This window comes from Pomacea canaliculata, linkage group LG2 (genome assembly GCF_003073045.1).
Source record: "Pomacea canaliculata isolate SZHN2017 linkage group LG2, ASM307304v1, whole genome shotgun sequence".
Lineage (NCBI taxonomy): Eukaryota > Metazoa > Mollusca > Gastropoda > Architaenioglossa > Ampullariidae > Pomacea > Pomacea canaliculata.
Genome location: NC_037591.1, coordinates 28,796,596 through 28,814,943, shown reverse-complemented (window position 1 = coordinate 28,814,943; position 18,348 = coordinate 28,796,596). Strand labels below are relative to the sequence as shown.

The following is an 18,348-nucleotide window of genomic DNA, read 5'->3' as shown; positions in this document are numbered from 1 at the left end:
TGTTTGTTTGTTTGTTTGTTTGTTTGTTTGTTTCTTTGTTGTCCGTCCGATAATGTTCTCATCCTGTACTCATAGACGGTCGGCCCCAAATACAAAAACACGGTGTTTGAAGTGCCAGGAAGATGACTAGGCTGTGACTGATTATAAAGATGTCAAAGGGCAAAGTTTGCTGACCTGAAGCTGCAGCACGATGGTGTGGTTATGGATGTTGTCGATCTCGTCTTGGGTCAAAGTCAGGACGTAGCAAGCATCACCAATGCGGTGAATATACTCGTTCTGAAAAACAATCAAAATTTCCATCTAAATACTCTTCCTTTAATTGCATTTTTTTTTTGGTGGTCAAAACAATGATAAATATATATTAACATAATTGTACATGTTCAAAGCTTTTCGTTCGAGAAGATTTACATCACGAATCGTATTCTACAGTATCAGACTGCTCCCTACATGCATCGATAAATAGCAAGAGTTTTAGTATCCATTACATTGTCTGCTTGCGTGCATGCGTGACATGCATCCGTGTGTATGTGTGTGTGTGTGAGAGAGAGACAGAGTCAAAGAGACTGGATTTCAAAGATACCTGAAGAATTGGCTTTATCTAATGTTTGACTAAAACTTTGTTAAATCACGATGAAAAGCAACAGACTTACCCCGCTATTCTCAAAGAAGAAAACATCTTCGGCGAACTGTAATATACCAGAAATTATCAGAGTTAATTTCCTCCAAAACTACTTCTTTACGAAGAACGCATGCACCCACATACACACAAATGGAAACGTGTTCATCTCATACTGCTTGTTTACCTCTCTCTCTCTCTCTCTCTCTCTCACACACACACACATATTATTCGAACACTTGCTCAGACCTAATCTCACCATTAAATTCATCTAAGAACACATACTAAACTTCTGTATATGCTGTTACTAGCTTTTATATCAAAAGGATTGTGGTACCGACTTACCACCACCAGTGCGACGGCAACAAGAACGAAGACAGCCCTCATGATGTCGGTTGTGAAGTGAAGCTCAAGCTGTCAAGCAGAAGTAACTGCAACGGTCTGGCAATGGGACTTTTATAATCCCCCAGCTAAAGTTTACAGCTGAAGAAACAAAATTAGGCCCGAAATTGAGGACCAAAATTCTCTAGTCTCTCCTCCAATCCCTACTTTGCCGTCCACTGGTCCAAATTTTGCGTGTTGCGTGTGTGTGTGTGTGTTGACTTCCTCCACACCCTCCCCCCACCCACACACGCACTTTCCCGTCTGACGTACATCCCTCGTGCTAACCTTTCTCAGATACAGGCTGAGCAGGTCAACTCAGTCCTACAAGGACAGAAAGAAGGCCTCGGACTACCTCATCTGATAAAATACTTTACGCATTTAGGGGTTGGTGGGATGGTGATGGGGTGGCTGTCTATCTTGATGACGTCAACCGTCAACGCTTTTTCCCTCCAGATCATGCTTACCGTAAGTAGGTAAAATTCCAGTCCTACTTGTTTCAAAACATATAATTTTTAAAAAGGAGATCAATAAAAATTTTAAGAGAAGAACATCAAGACTTTCTATGATTATATACATATAGACTTCATAAAGTACATTTGAGTGAACAGATCTTCTTTCCAAAACATTATTTTCTGTTCATATCATAGCTTCTTAGATATTTACAGATGCCTTTTTAATTTACTTTGTAACTTTATTAATATCCAGAAGGACTATTTAAAAGATAACTTGACAGCTCTGCTGTTTGAAGTTTAGTCTTATTCGTACATAAATCATGTTGTATGTCTGACAGTATAAACGGACTTTACGGACATTTTTATGTATGGACAGAAGAGACAATCAGTTTTGGGTTTGAATGTCTTATTACGTGGAACTGATTAATTTCATAGATTACATGCTGTAAATATTTCTCGTCTGTTTATCAGGCCCATCCACACATAAATCATATGCTTTATTTATTTTATTTAGGGATTTAATTTTATGACTAATAAATAAATAGCATATTTGTACAGCGCCTTTTTCCAGCATCAGACTCAAGGCGCTTAAAATATAAACACACAGAGATAAGAATAATAATAGTCTCATAACAAAGAGTTCATTGTGTTTCCAAGGTGAATGCTGTCGGTAGAGATGTAGTGACTACAGCTCAGTTATACCACCTACTGCAGCTGTGAGCTGTAGTTGTAGTATCAGTGACAATAACAAAGTTGTTCATCGGTGCGCACATATGACTGTTACAGAGATCACATCAACACAGAGGCTAGGAAAGTCCTTTAGCTGACAAATCAAACGGTAGTAATCCTCTAAATCAGGGATGCCCAACCTACGGCCCGCGGGCCATATCCGGCCCGCGACACGGTGCCGTCCGGCCCGCGAAGCTTGTGCCCACAGTGCAGGAAATCGGCATGTTAGTAATAAAGAAAACCTAAGAGAAAAAAAAAAGAAAAAAAGGGAAGAAGAAGTATTAATCCCTACGTAGTGGCGTCTCTCAATCTTTCGATGGATTTCATTCTAGATTTTCGTCTTGGGAGGAAACCAGTGTTTGAGAACGAGGGACGCCGCATTCCACAGGGGATTAGTGATCTTTTGATTGATTAATATATGAATCAGTCGTTAAAGAGATTGAAAATACAGACTCCAGGCTTTCTAGCACGGTATCAAACAATGGGGTTCTGATAAGGAAGCAATATCGAAACAGCGTTTGAATTTCGTCATTTTCCTGTGGAAAACAGGATGGATCGCCTTGGGGTACCTCGATTAAAATGTATTTTCAGACAATTTCTAACTTTTATTTTAACAAGACAACTTCAAATATCTCATTAATTACTACATAATTAATGGTAAGTACAACTTGCTTCTAATAAAAATGGTGCTGTTCTATTCTATGTTTTTTTCTTTTTTGTATTTTTGCGGTGAAGTGGCCCGCGACATAGCTGTCCGAAATGGATATGGCCCGCAGGCCGAAAAAGGTTGGGCATCACTGCTCTAAATGGTTGTATACACGATATTGTAACAGATTTACACATGTACGTGAAAATAAATGAAGAACAAGAACAATTTTCTTGGAAATTTCTGCTAGATTTGGATGCAAGGGAGGTTAATGCATTTTACTACTTAAGAACTTTTATTCCCTCCCTTAGAATATTCCTCGTGGATAGGAATGAGGAGGGTAAAGTTACCTGCACTTGTGATACTGGTTTGAGAAAAAAATAACTTGTAGAGGGCCGGTATAGACGGGCAGCGTGGGAGAAAGTTGAAACAATAGGTGGGTGACGAGTGATCGCGGATGGGGGTAAAACGGAGGACAGGCCGCCTTGATTGATGGACACGGTCACGGCCCCGGGGTCGGGGCGAAGTTAGTGAGATAGCGCAGTCACAACTTTACAGGTGCAGGTGTCAATTGAAAGACAGGTACACTCGGCCGTGCGAACACAGTTTGTTTTGTTTTCTTTGCCACCAACGGGACACCGGTGCTGAGTGAGAGAATTAAACTGAGGGTCACGGCAGTCAGAGGTTAATGTGGCTGACCGTGGGGGCCTTTTCCTAAACACACCAGCAGGGACATGTTGGACGTGTGTTGTCTTCACCATACACCCCCCCCCCCACCACCACCACTCGGTTTCAAACAGAAGCTTTTTTTTTTTAAACTTTTGCATGCACCTACCCGTGTATTTTCTTTTTAACTTTTACTCGTGCTCAGCATAAAGCAGGTTTACGTCTGTAAACTAGAAGAAACGATCGACGGACCTCGATCATTGAAGATTTTCTGTACCATACTTTCAGGTGTAGTGTTTCAAGATGATGATGATGATGATGCAGCCATTCATTTTAGCATCGTCTCTTAAGAATGTTGCAAGAAATAAAAATACACAAACGTTTCACAAAGAAGAAATTTTTTTAATTCTTCCCATGAGCTTATAACAGTTCAAAATACATAAAACGAAGTAGTTAAGTAGTGCCATTTGAGTTTGGTACAAAAGTGCCCAACTGTCACATCAATCGTTAGGCAGTTATCACAGGAGATGCGTTAACATCGTTTAAACTTTCAACAATTTGCCCTTGTATAGAAAGCACCAAGAAAGATAATTTGTGCGGAATGTAAAGCTCGAAACAAACATGGAAAGAAACGATGTATTTTTTAATTATTTTTAATCTCAGGGGTAAACTTTCCAGAATAGGAAAAACGACAATTTTTAGAGTTTTTTTAAGTACAGAAATGTGCTGCCATCTTCCATCGTAGTGTCAGCAGCCAACTGAGGATGAACCCTGAAAGACAATATGGCAGTAACTCAGTGGCAGAGACATAATACTAGCCTTCTATAATCTTTGTTTCTGTCGGTATGACTACAATGTCAGCTCTTTCATCCTCTTGGAATGACCGAGTTCGAGCCATTTTGCCTGGAAACATTTAGGTTCACAAAACATTCCGTTTTTCGTACACGTGACACCCGAATCGTGATTTACTTGCATAAATTTGGAGGAAAAAAAATTTGGTTTGTCGCTTTCTAAGATGCACAGCATGAGGCTTGAGGTTTTACAAAACAGTGCAGTCTTCCGACAGTGCACGAAGATCACACATACTATTTACAATCCCCAAACAATACTTGACAATGTACACAGACAAATCACAGAAATTTGATAACGTTTGGTTTAGAGAAGCTGAAAGTAAACATACATATGGTGTTTGATTACATGAATCTGAACATAGCGATCTTTTTTAAGTTCACGCATAAAAAGGATTTGATTAAGGGCTTTTTTATTTTCAAATTTTGTTTATCTTGCTCAATAAAATAATAGACTGTGGCTACCTGTTCATCTGGATAGTTTGGCGTAAACGTATTTAACACGATGGGTTCGAGTCTAACTTGTTTTACCTACAAGTTCTGTAAAGCATTTCCCAACATTTTTTGGCGGATGCACTAGCAAGTGAAAAACCCAACACACACCACTTACAGCTCCATGTTTCTCGCAAGCTTGGTCCAAGCCAACATGCTGATCTGGGCTGATCGGTAGCTAGCAGGCCTACCCTCATCTGAACAAAAAAAAAAATGTCAAAGAACGAAGGACCGAGAATGTCGCAGGGTCTTGTCGGGAACTGAACCACGAGCCAACGACGTTCAAGATCTTCGTCTGGAGGGAAACGCCACAGCTTACATCAAAGGTTCCACACCCACGCCCCGATGGGTGGGGTTGGTAACGGGTGGAGGCAGAATCCCGATTTCAAGCTAACTCGGTGACACGAATGATTGCTACGTTCTGTTTCACTTATTTATTTTTAAATTGGGGATCAGAATTATGATCATTTCAACGATTTTTTAAAAATCTGATCCTATTGTAAAAATAATGCCTAAATAAGTACACCAGAAAAGAGAACTAAAACCTCTAAGGAAAATGTGGCAGTATTCGTTAAAGCTCACTCGTATTTATACTTCAGTATGCATGTACATAGTTCAAATTAACAGGTACCCACACTTCAATAAGTTGTTACTTGTGAACTTAGAATCATCTGGCCATTCGAAACTCGTGGTGGGGACTTGAACAAAACTGAGAAATCGGAAAACGACGAATGAATTCAGAATTCACATTTTGTTTGCATGGTATTCTAAGTCAAGCTGGCTTACTGTGAATCTTGCAATAATTAATTAGTTAATTACAATACCTCTCCAGAAGATTTGTTTCTCTTTCTCTCCCTCTCTCTCTCTTTAAAGACAAGATCATTACTGTCTGCGAGTCTGTGATCACCAAAGAAATACTTTTTTAAAGTTTCTCTTCGTATTAAAGTCATACTCTTTGCAGCTTAGCTGTCTGTTTTGAAGGAAAATCTCAAACATGTCCCACAATGCCGATGGACCACTCATCAGTTTTCCCTCTTACCATGGCCTCCAGGCACCTGCAGAAGCCGCAAGCTTGTGAGGATCCGAGGCTTTCTCTGCTGCCGAAAGTAATGGCGATGAAAAGGCAGGAGCAGCAGCAGAGTTAGAGCGTGACGCCTTGTCTGCAGGTGGCGACACCCAGGCGGCGGGCAGCTCAGGGGCGACAAACATGGACGAGCAGGGGAGACAATCTCGATCTGGATCATCGACTTTGCCCATGATCTGCGCGATTTCCACGTCCTCGGGACTTACAGAGTTGGCGCACATGTCGACCACTTTACTGTTGATATCATTATCATCTCTGCGCCTTCCGGAAGGGGTGGCGGACGAAGACATCTTACCAGCGGCAGCCGCAAGCCCCGAGGAGGTGCAGTCTCCCCCTGCTGACGTCGGATGCTCATCTCGAGCGCTGCTTGTGCTATGTGCTGGGACCGGTGAGGAATGGTCCAGGCGTCTCCGCTTGCTGAGGTTCAAAACCCCGCCCAAGCTGCATGGGCTGGAGGCGGGAGGGAAGGCCGGGGCACCCGCGTCCACCCCGTAGAAGGGCGATATCGCGACTGATGGGGAGCCGTAGCCGCTGTCCTGTGGGTTGAAACTACCCACCCGAGTGTCCACTGACACCGGGTACATAACTGGAATCGGTGTTTGGGGCGTGCTGGTGTACTGAAGCTGCGCTGCGGATGTCACGTTGGACCAGGTTGGGGAGTGGTAGTTCTGTGATGGATGGACAGCTGGCACTCTCCCGGGTGCAGCCCAGCTATTACCTGCGCACAGAGGGGACCCTGTGGGGCAGACATACGGTTGGTGGTGGATGGGGGAGAGTCGGGTATCCAGCATCGAGCCGTGCGCTCCTGAAAACGGCCCGTCTGAGCACGGGTACCAAGGGTACCCTGGCTGCTGCTGCTGCTGTAGTGGCTGCAGCTGTGGAATCGACTGCGCCGGTTCAGCTCCAACGTTGGAAGTGGTACTGAAAGAAGAGTCTGGCCCGGCATTCCACGGAGAGTCTGCGGGGCCGAGGAGGTCTCGTCTCATCTTCTCCAGGTGCTGCTTCAAGACGAGCCTAAGCGCGTCGGACATGCCATCTTCTTTGGCCAGGTAGTGTTCGATCCTGTCGATGGCGGTGGAGAAGCCGTGCTGGTACTGCTGGCGGACGTCGGCGGGTTGAGTGTGGTGGCCGCCGCCGTGTGACCTCTGTATCGTCTTGATGTACCTCACCGTGGCCTCCAAGATCGTGGCCTTCTGCACAGTCGTTGCTTCGACATTTTGTCCATCCTGAAACATGAGCAATGCATTAAGGTCACAGGTTAGTGGACATGAGCAATGTGTGATAAGATCACAAGCTAGTCACCCTGTCCGCGTCACAGGGCTGCTGAGTGACCCATGTGCAACATTCAGACAGCTGTCAACGTGAACAAGTTGCTAAATCACATGACACAATATGTTGACTCTTACTCAACCCCGGCTATGATGAGCTCTTAAGGCAGGAGACTGAGATAAATTCACAGGTCAGACCAAAGTGAGAGTGAGTTAACATGTTAGAGATGGCATGAACTGGACGGTAGAGGCGGATGAATTGCTAAAACATAACATCTGACTTTGAACAAAGATTTTAAACAATGTCATTGAAACTGCGAGATGTCTGCACAACCCTCGCTTAATTCTACATCGCACCCTATAAGAGACACCTGCTAATGATATTATAACGGGGTGGGGTTTTAGTTCTACAAGAGAGCTCACTTTTCCACATTCTTTTGCACTTGATGTTTTGGAAAAAAAACTGCTATATTTATTGCCAAGATATTTTTAAACGATGCTATGTTGTATTGCCACTATACTGTGTGAGAGCAATATATGCAGAACATAAAATTCTTCGTACCAACCTTATTATCTCCACACAGCACGAGGTTCTGCAGCTCAGAGAAAGATTCGTTGAGACGGTTTCTGCGTGACCGCTCCGCTTTCTGTTTTCGCTCCTGCAGGCAGAATCAACAATGTGTAACAACAACAGTATTCTTCAAACTGATTGCTAAAGATCATTTAACAGAAGGGAAGTTAATGGAGGATGTTAAGGGATGTTTTCAGCAGCTTAAGATGTCTGAAGGTTATGCCAAGTGTTTGAGACTACAAGTGTTTCTATGCATGTCGGTTTGCAATGCATGCTCAAAAGTCACACAGTATGTCTACAAGGCTAAACAGTAAACAAGCATAGATATTACTCAAGGTTTGGGATAGTTAAACAGGGCTTTAATAACATGTCAATGGCAGGTAATATCAAACATATAGTTATAATCAAGCTATGTATCTTCAGACACAGTAGGGGATGGCTAAAGAGATTGCTATGAACTGAGAAAAGTTCATTAATTTAATTTAATAAGTTAATTTAAGAATGTACAGACATAAGAAGTATATGGCGGGAGACAGACAAATAACAATAACAACTTGAAAAACGCATCGCGCGGGCATATATCAAAACAGCGGGTATCGGTAGTTGAGTAAATCTTTTTCTCTTCAGTTTCTTGTACGGTGAGGCAAACGCACTTCTAGTTAACACATTAAATGTACTTATGACCGAATAGAAACTTTCAAATTCACACGCAAAAGATTCAAATAAAAGTTCTTTTCTCAGTACAGTTATGTAGCGGACTTCTCAGTGATGTAGCAGCGAGCCGAAGTAGAGTGACATCGACAACTGCCGCCAAGTGCAAACTTACAGCCGATAACCCTGAATACTAGCAAACAAAGTGCAGACTACAGCCAATACCCTAAATACTGTCGCCAACGCGGGTCGAGCTCAACGCGAAATTCAAATTTCCTTTGTCCCCCTAAGTCTTCTTTCATGTCAGCCAAAACCGCCGCACAGCAGACGACAGCAAAAGGTTGAAGACGGGAACAACACTACAGCCGTTGACCCCCCCTCCCCCTTCCCAAACTCCTCCAAACTCCCTCTCTCTAGTTTTTAAATCCTCGCAGCTTGTGAAGTCAAACCGTTGAGCGAATTAACTACGAACAGACTCTACAAGAAAACAACAATAACAACAAGAAGAAAGGTCGTGTATCTGTGACAAGAACGAAAGTTGATTTGATTTGAGTTGTACGGCGGTTAACGGTTGCCAAGCGAACAGAAACAAGACTCACCCTTCGGACTTCTCGCCGTGTCTTGTGCGCTGTGTCCCACAGTCGCGATCGCAGGCCAGGATCCATGTTGTCGTCTGCTCGAGGATCGCTCGTGCTGTGTACATCAGAAATCATCTGTGACCGGAAACAGCTTTCTCCTCGCCGCAACAAATAAACACCAAACACCTCTCTTTTCGGAACTGCCGCGCTACCCTTGCTCGAGGCCTGTGTCGGAATGAGTGACTGAGCGATGCTTTTTTGCCTATTTATGCGAGCCGGGAGGGACGAGGTCAGAGGGCGCAGGTCGCGTGTGGATATGCTTGACACCCCGCGTGCCGCCACAGCCAGCCAATCAGCGCCCGCGATGCATGTAGTGGCACGCGAAGGGCGAACAGCTGGCTGAGCTTTCGTTATGACAGGGGTACGCTCTCCCCTCACCCTGTATCAGAATTAGCCCGACTGTGACGGAATGCGGGTATGAATGACATCGGGGTGACGAGAGGTGGGCACAGGGGGTTGTTGTGGGAGGCGCTTGTTTTGGATGGTCGGACCCACCCGTAATCAAGTGTAAATCATAAGCACATTCCTGAACATCGAAAGCCTCGCCATTCATCCATCCTTTGGCTCAGTTCTTCTTTCTTTCGGTAGTCCCGTGGTCTTCATGGAAAAAATTCTCGCTTAATTGCAGTTTGTTGTTTAACGGAAACGTCCGAACAATATAAAATGATTCCCACATCCCCACCCACCCCACTCCAGATGTGCACTGGGAATATGAGACAGGAATACTGAGTGCAGTTAGAGCCTGTCACTCCCGATGTATAAGCTTTGCGTGTTTGGTTTTATTTAATTTATTCGATTAGTACAACATTTTTCGGTTCCAAAACTCAATCATCATCGTCACTGTTTCACTCTTATTATTTCTTATTTCTTGATGTCGTCAAGGACCAATCTGTTCTAGCTATGTAATGAACACTTCCCCTCGTGCGGTTGTGAACATCTCTCTCGCCCTCAGTGTATCAGCTGCCAGTGTTCCATCAGCCGCCAGTGCAGGCGACACGTTTACGATTCGTCATTTCTTCTCCGAAATTGCCATAACTGATCGCTCTAGTCTTCCCTATTTCCTCTTTGATCACGAACAATTAATTAAGGGACAACTGCCCCCTTCCACACTGTTTTGTTTCCTTGGGAACAAGGGAACGGGGACAGGAAGGGGAAATTATGAAGAAGAGCAAGAGGACGCAAAACCACAGTTTGTAAACAAAGAACTGCTTTCCTCCACACGCCGCTTTTTTTTTTTTTTTTTTTTTTTGGAAAACTATTTTTGGAATGGGGGGGGGTAAGCTATATAACTAGTTATCAACTGAGTACTTTTTATTCTTTTGATTCTACCTCCACTTCCTCTCCTATTTGCACTCTTTCTCTGTGCGTTTGTGTGTGAGAGAGTGGGGAATTATGTGTGACTGTGTGCTTGTCTGTGCACGATGACTGTATGCTGGCGTGCGTGTGTATGTGTGCGCACGAGCATGTGTGTATATCAACACATTAATGAATGTGAGCGAGTGTTCCTCTTTACGGGTGGGTGCACAGCTAAGTCCATTCCGTAATGTTACTCAATGAGAAAATAGAGAATCAGATGCTCATCATCCACACTCCACTTTAATGTATTTGTTTGCATTACTTTAAGCACTTGGTCAGAAGCTTCCAACAAGATGTGTGCTTTCTCCACACAGGACACTGCAGTACAACACTCACCAGCTGGGGTCCCGCTTCCGCCTGCAGTGTGCTCGTTATTTCTCCAGCTTTCTCCTCTACCCCGGGATTAACAATGCAACGTTTATTAAAGTTGTCTTTGCTTCCGTTATATAGTAAATGGGTCGCAAACACTTTCTTCGTGGTGGAGATCAGGAGGTGAGTGGGTGCATGAGGTGAAGAGGTCTGTGCGTAACTCGAATTGTTTACAATTACATACCCGCATACATACCCACACGCTCACCCACAGACCCACAGACCCAAACAGAAAACTCTAAAGTTAGTTTTCTTTTGGCTGGTGTTTGATGTTTACTCGGTTTGTGCGGGTGTCTCTGTGGTGTCTTTCTACACAGCGGTTGGCGTTTTAGTTCCTCGATTCAGTTTCAAATACTTTTTAAATAGAATTAATCATAAGGTTAAAGCCGTTGCAGCGCCGCCTTTATTTATTTTTTCAGTGTCTCATCCAGTTCAGACGAAGCTAAAAAAGTAAGTACACAAAATGCCCCAAATGTGACTCTGTACCTCTCGAGAACCTTCGGCAGGGTGCTGGTCACGTGATACCAGCACATTCCCGCTCATCATACTCCCACCCTTCTTCTAATCTTGTAATGTTTGTGGCATGATCAGGTTTGGAGATGATATTTCACCCCTCCCCACCTCCCAGTGACCGGAAACGAAACTGTCGATGCATCAATGGCGGAGTATTGTTGCGCAGTCTCATTGTTTCTTTTGTAGGGTTTCCCAGAAAAAATCTAGGCGTTGTTTCTCCGAAGTTGATAAGCTGATTCAACATATTAGTCGCATGGATTAAAATGAAATTAAAATGCGACGGAGGGGAGGAGAGGGGAGATCGCAACCATTTCAAATGAGTGACCAAGATGTGGTGAACTCGTTGTCTGGCTCCCGCTGCATCCAGGTGTTCAGCGGCAATCACAGAGACTGATGGCTGGATCGATGGATCGATCTAGGAGAAAGTTTAAGTGCAGGCTGGGTTTCATATGAAGTCTTAAGTCGGACTTGATTATAAGTCCAGTTGTTATCAAACTTACAAACACCTCTGTTGGCCTGCTTGCATGTGAATGGCTTTGACAACCAGACTTCAATGGCTGGTCAATCGGCAAGTCGACTGTTGAAACCAAACTTCGCGAAGTCGACTTACACTTAGTACTTGAATTTAAGACGTTTTCAATACCTCACATTAAGCCCAGGCCAGAACTTAATTTATGGCCATTGGCAATTTATCCATGAGTACGGAACTAACTGATTACATTTATCCGACAGGCAACCTAACCCCTACTGAGTGAGTGAAGTTACCTAACCGACTGGCACAGCAGGAATTCCGGAGAATGGATGCAATTACCAATGAGTCTTTCAGTCAAAGGTCGAAGTGAGAAACCTACAACTAATCTAAAAAAAATTGTGGAAAGTCAGATTTATTCATTCTGAACAAATGTCTTGGTTGCAAGCAAGAGGAGCTCAAAGAAGAGATTAAGCTTTTTTTTTCTTTTTCTTTTTTTTTTCTCCTGTTGAAGGAGGTGGAAATGGGGTTTGGAGAGAATGAGGAAGCAGTGATAGAGGGGAGACACAGTTACAGTTCCTCTCATTCTTCATCTTGTCTTCATATCGCAAAAAAATAAAGTAACGAAAAAATGGGAAATACCTCGTGTGCATTTCCTGCTAAGAATGACCAGATAGAAATGTTTTACTTGGCATTTTACAAGAATAAACTTCTATTTTAGTAGTAATATGGATGTGTACAGATTTTTAACACTTGTGAGCAAGGTTGTAAATTGGATATGCTCAAGATATGTTATTTTTTTTCATAGCCTGTGTTAATGATTTATGTAAAGTGATGCTCTCATGTTACCATTGGCAGACAAAACAATTTCCTGAAAAGGATTAATAAATATGTTTTGCATTTGTAAGCTGGGATAGTGCAAGAACTTTCATGACTATTTCTTACAAAAATGGGACCAAGATAATTTTGTAAACAAAGATTTGGAGGAGGAAGTGAAATGGCCAATATATATATATTAAGAACGAGGGCCCTAACATTAAGTCTCTTTGACTGCCATTAGGGATAAAATTTAAAAAGGTCATTAAAAGATTGTAAATGAAAATATGTCAGTAAATGTTTAGACTTAGTGCTTGCACACTCTGTACAAATCTCATAATTGAAGTTAAAATACTTTTTCGAAGAAAGGTGTTGCAGTGGCATACTCGGAAACCAATCTCCATATTTATGAGGAACATACTGAGTACTTGAGCACTTTCCCTTCTCGTTACCAGGCAGTGGGAACAGAAAGTCTAAAAATAGTATTCCTTAGTCTTAAAACTTGGTGTTCTGTCGTTAGTTTGCATAATTGTTTCGGGTGTGAGAGAGAGAGAGAAAGAAAGGAGGAACGGAGAGAGGAAGAACGTCCGTCCTTGTGGTATGAGCAAGGGAGAGAACGAGGAAAAAAATCATAAAAGCACACGATCCACATACAATTTACAATTCTAGGGTTTTAACAAACTGTTGATTAACGGACAAAACCCACAATTAAATCTCACAACAAGGTGTCGATGGTTGATGAAGGAACAATTAAATTAAGGGAGTTAAATCAAAGTTTTAATAAATATAGCAATTAAGCTGCCTAACAAGCGGATTTTTCTGCCTCCACATAAGAGCCATGCTGTGAAGCGAACCTGTCGTCTCACACTTCAAGCCGATCGACTGTTGCTAGGGTCAGAGGTCAAGCCACTGTCAAAGAGAGAAAAAAAGAGTAAGAATGGATAATTAATTAACCTCAAATACTGGCAGAATACTTAATTAAGCCTTGTATAGCAGCAGAAGCTTAGTTAATTATTGGAAACTGAAAGTAGCTAATTAACCATCGTATACCGGCAGTATACTTTTAACAGCGGGGTTCTTACATGTTGAAAACAAGATATCCTCATGGTGTACTTAGCAAGCGGAGAGGACAGCAGTAAGACTCAGGGACTATTAATAGGTTATAAATAAATAATGTGCGAGATGGTTTGGGGTTGGGAAAGGTAAAGAACTTGCTGACTGTTTGTACTGAGATAGAGAGATAAAAGATAGATCCACGAGAATTCGTCCGCCCACAATCACACGCCCCTCCACTCTGCCTGGGGTCCGTTAACTGTCACCGCCCGCCGCGTGCCTGGAGGGTCGCCTAGCGCCAGTCCGTGACTGTCACACATCATTGCTTCCCCATGCAGGTGACCACGCTCCTCGTTAGTGTCACTCGCTCGGGCGCTGGGGTGAGAGGTCAGGTCACCCACGCCGCGGCGATGGCGGCCCCTGCCCACAGTGACGAGCGATGAATGACAAGCTGCAGACGAGAAAGGAGAAGTTGGGTGAGGAATAGGGGTGGGGAGAGAAGGGAACCATAAGTGTCGCAGTCAACGAGGAGAAAGATGCTGTGTCTCGCGGCAGTGAAGGTAAATCACGTTTGTGACAGTTACACATGTGATACGAAACAGCTATTGGATTATAATTTAGTGAAACTTTGAGATGTTATTAGCGAGGGTATGTTAGGTTGAAACTTAACGAAACTGCGAAATGTTATTACCAATGAATTTCCTTCATACACCTGAAGGGTCGCCAGGTACTACAGCGATTACAACACTCGCGTGTCAACACTGTAGGCCCTGGGTTCAGATCTTGTCTCGGGACACTGTATTTGACACCTCTCCGCATGGCCAGCCGTCGGGTGTTTTCTCCACCTCCCTCTTTCCTCAAAGTGTAAGTCACTAACCAACCCACCAGCACCCTGGCCGCCCATGGTGACGACGTTGATTGACAGCTGCGGTGACCTCTGTCCAGTTGACCGGCGATCGTTGCGCAAGTGATCGAAGTTCATCGAGAAGGTGTTAAGTGTGAGATGTCAGCACCAGCCGGTGTCAAGGGACGATGATGTAAGCACTTCGCTACTGGGGTAGCTTATACCCATGACAACCTGCTGTGAGCTGACGGACACCCGGGAAGTTGGTGACATAGGTGTTGGGTCACTACTTGTCATTCTGTGGCCCCTAGTCATCTGACACAACGCAATCAGCAATAGAAGCTAATCCTGTTTACCAGCGAGTCTCGCAAACAATTAGAACAGTCTCCCGGGTGCTAGTCACGAGGTCCCCTTGCCCTCCATCTGGACACGGTCTGTTAGCACACAGAGGATCATAATTATTAACTGAACTGATTAGTTAATCAGCCTTCAGTTTAATAGTTTCCCTCACTGGACCGCCCGCTGTTCTGAGGAGCAGTCGAGCCTCCAACTAAATCATTCTCATTTGTTTGTTTGTTTGTTTATTTTTGTTCTCTTTCTCTTTCCTCTTTCTTCATTCCTTCTTTTTTTTTTTTTTCTTACTACCTATTTTTGCTCTTCTTTATGTTATTGTTTCTCTCTTCTTTATTCTTTGTCCGACTTTTTCTTTTCTTTCTTTCTCTTTTCATTTTTCTTCTTTCTTTTTCTTCTTTCCATTTTTCATTCTTTTTCTCTTGTTAATATTTTCTCTTTTTCTCTTTCTTCTTCCTTTCTCCAAACGAATGAATGAAGTGCGTGTTCAGCTTAAAAGGGAGGTAACGCAGTGTAGGAATTTGATTTTTTTTTCTGCTCTTGCACCGTTACATTTTTGTGTCATACCTTCTATTCTTCCAAACAATCAACTAGGCCCATCTGACGGATGACACCACCAACATCAGCGTCAACGCCACATTTCTAGACGAGTGATAACAAAAATTCCCATTTCTCAATCTTTCTCGCCCCCGCTTCCCCCAGTCCTGAGTCCCATCAGGTGTCAGGCGTGCGACGCGCCACTAAACACCTTCAGTCTTCTCACGTCGCCAGCCACGCGCCTCCACGCGACAAGGAGCATGGGAATGTGACCTCGAGAGCACGGAGGAGCGCAGAAGAGCGCGGTGATAACACCTACAAATAGTCTCTCGCGCTTTTCCCGTGACGCCCCGCTCGACGCTTTCATGCCGACCGAAAGGTGACTCCACGCTCCGCCACAGACTCCGAGAGGCCGACGCGCGTTTGGGGGGTGGGGTCAGAGGGCGCGAGGGAGGGGCGCGGCGAGCAGGGCGCGCGCGAGCGGATGCACCTGCCTTTGACACTAGCGTGAGGCTGCGCGTGACACTTAGCGTTACGCTGGTCGCGAGCGGTGTCACACGCGCGCTGCGCATTGTCCTGTGGTCCCGTTAAGGCGGCGGGTCCCATCAACCAGAAAGGGTAGGTGGGGTGGGGGGAGGGCGAAGGTAGGCACCCGTTTCTTTTTTTGTCGCCTGTTCACAGGTGGTGGCAGGTAGCTGGAGATGGTGGAGAGCAATAATCGTGTCACGCAGAGGTATGAAAGAGCGAAACATCAGTCCTGACCCCAGTGAAGGGGTGACCTGACGCTCTTCCTTCTGCCTCGACGCCGACCACTAAATTTTGTTTTCAGTTCTTCCAGGGAGGCACGTGGTTGTAGGGACTATTGTGAGCTGCCGTGGGAAAGTACAGGAATGCAGCCATTAGAGTGTTTCGCGTGGAGCTCGGCTTCTCTTGGTCTGTGGAAGAATGTCGGATGAAGATGTTGAACGTCAGGTAAGAAGAAAGTGCAAGCCATGTGGGTTTTGGTCTCCTCGTGTGAAAGCTAATTTATAAACTAATTATAGCAGCCAACTATTCACTTGCACGTAATTCGATGTGACAATATAGATTGTGTGTGTGTGTCAGTGTTAGAGATGCTGGCCCCTCCTCTCTCACACCAGTCTCGTGCACAGAGGGAAATAATCGCTTCCTTGTGTTATTCCTGAGTTTTTCCCCTTTTACGGAATGGTGTGGTGAGAGCATTGATGTAATAGGTAACAACTGGAGCAGTGGTAGCTACTGCTATCTCTCGAGTGAGTGTGTAGGTATCACAAGTCCCTGGAATATTCAAGCTGAAAGACACACGCCCCTCACTGTATCGTTGTCAATAAAATCTCATTGTTTACATCATGTATCGGAGAGGGGTGGGTGGTGTTTTATGCCGAGCCAGAAACTAAGGTTATATTTTGGTTCTGAAACAGAAAAAAACAAGCTTCTGAGGCGAGATCTGAACCCAGGGCATTTTTCTGTAGTTATGTCAAACACTACCGGGCATCAAACACTATCCGCAGCGGTGTATGAAACGAGAGTGGAGGCAAGGAGGGCAGCCGAACGACACTAAAAAAAAAAAAAATACAGAGTAGGTAAGAATGTGAACGTCGTTCACTTTGTAAGAGGGTCCACAAGTCACTAATATCAGTGCCAAACAAAGGTTGGCGAATCAAGACAATGTAAAATGTTGGACTATACGCAATACATACTGGTGAAATATGGAAACACTTCACGCTTTGTTGGATTACAAATGTCGTTCAAATGGTAGAAATACTGAAAGTGTTATCTATGTTAGGTCAGAAGGAAAGTTCTGGCTAAGGTGCTGTAAAAATAAGACTAAAATGAATAACAGCGGAATATATCTGAATAGATAATATCATTCTTATACAGTCTCGGTGTTTGTTGTTTGATAATGTCGTTGATATACAAAGTTAATAAGTTTGTTCGGGATCAAACATCCATAAAAAAAACTCGGATGCATAAATTTATTCCCAATATAATTTTTTAAAATATACATCATTTTGTAACAAAATATTGTATACATCTGGTAAGAGTATATTAAAGTATCTATATCCATATTATTAAAGAATAAAATATTTTAAGTAAGGTACTCTCATCAGTACAGAGAATTTCACAAACGCGACATTTATAAGGAAAAATAATAAAATCTCAAGAAAAGACAACAAGCCTCCGTGAGAGCAAAGCGAGGTTTGGAAAGGTGTAGTAGCAGATGTATGTAAAGGAAGACAAGGAAGCGAAGAAAAAGAATCAGCTGATCAGATGGAGGAAACAAGAAAGTCCCGACATCAGATGGTTAGGGTTAGAGGAGGGTTGGGGATTACGAAACTGGAAAAGAGGAGGAAGGCTGATGAGCAAATATCAACACTAGAAAGGAACGACGAGAAGGTTCAGTAGAAAGGGTTTAAAAATGTAAGAAAGGGATTAGGATCCGAAAGGAAAAGACAGAATGGAAAGAGAAATGAAGAAATCACTAAAGAGGAGGAAGGAAGAGTGATAGAGGAGAAGGAAACCAAACGACTCGAGAAAACAGGAAAATGATAAGAGGAGAAAGCCTGGCCTTCATACAGTGTGCACAGACAGATTCCCGTAAACTCCCGTCAGAAGCGACAAAAAAAACCAACTAATAAATAAAATGTATATGATGAAACACGTATCGAACTTTTCTAACAGGAAATGAAGGCGCTGGTCCTCCTTTTGTCAGCGGAAGCACAGGTCACACTTTTGATGGTGACCTCAGGCGCTGCAGCTCGAGAGATGTGTGCACGAGATGAAGTGTCCATTGTGCATTCCACTTCAGGCGGCTGTCCACTCCCTGTAGGCACCACTCCCTCCTTGTCACACGGCTACTTCCCCTTAGGAACGGTTTTATCACAAAGCTTGTACGTGGCCTTTGAAGCTGTGAGAAATTATGTAACCGATTCCGCTAGCTTTTATACCTTTTTGTTGTTTTATTTTCCCTTCTTCC

The 18,348-nt window shown here is 43.7% G+C and overlaps 1 protein-coding gene across 1 annotated transcript; it reads right to left on the bottom strand.

Moving 5' to 3' along the window:
• Positions 1-3,911: 3,911 nt before the first annotated feature.
• On the bottom strand, positions 3,912-9,634 carry LOC112558228. The gene is made up of 3 exons (XM_025228564.1): positions 9,007-9,634; positions 7,752-7,844; positions 3,912-7,143 (listed from the first exon to the last, which is right to left on the bottom strand). Exons 1-3 carry the CDS (start codon positions 9,118-9,120, stop codon positions 5,869-5,871), a joined length of 1,482 nt encoding a protein of 493 aa, XP_025084349.1. The 5' UTR covers positions 9,121-9,634; the 3' UTR covers positions 3,912-5,868.
• Between the last annotated feature and the right edge of the window lie 8,714 nt (positions 9,635-18,348).

Coding starts and splice junctions, on each gene's coding strand:
- LOC112558228 (XM_025228564.1), bottom strand. CDS start 9,120: ATGATTTCTGATGTACACAGCACGAGCGATCCTCGAGCAGACGACAAC. Junction 7,845..9,006: donor CACGGCGAGAAGTCCGAAGG/GTGAGTCTTGTT, acceptor TTCTGCCTGCAG/GAGCGAAAACAGAAAGCGGA. Junction 7,144..7,751: donor TGCTGTGTGGAGATAATAAG/GTTGGTACGAAG, acceptor CTCATGTTTCAG/GATGGACAAAATGTCGAAGC.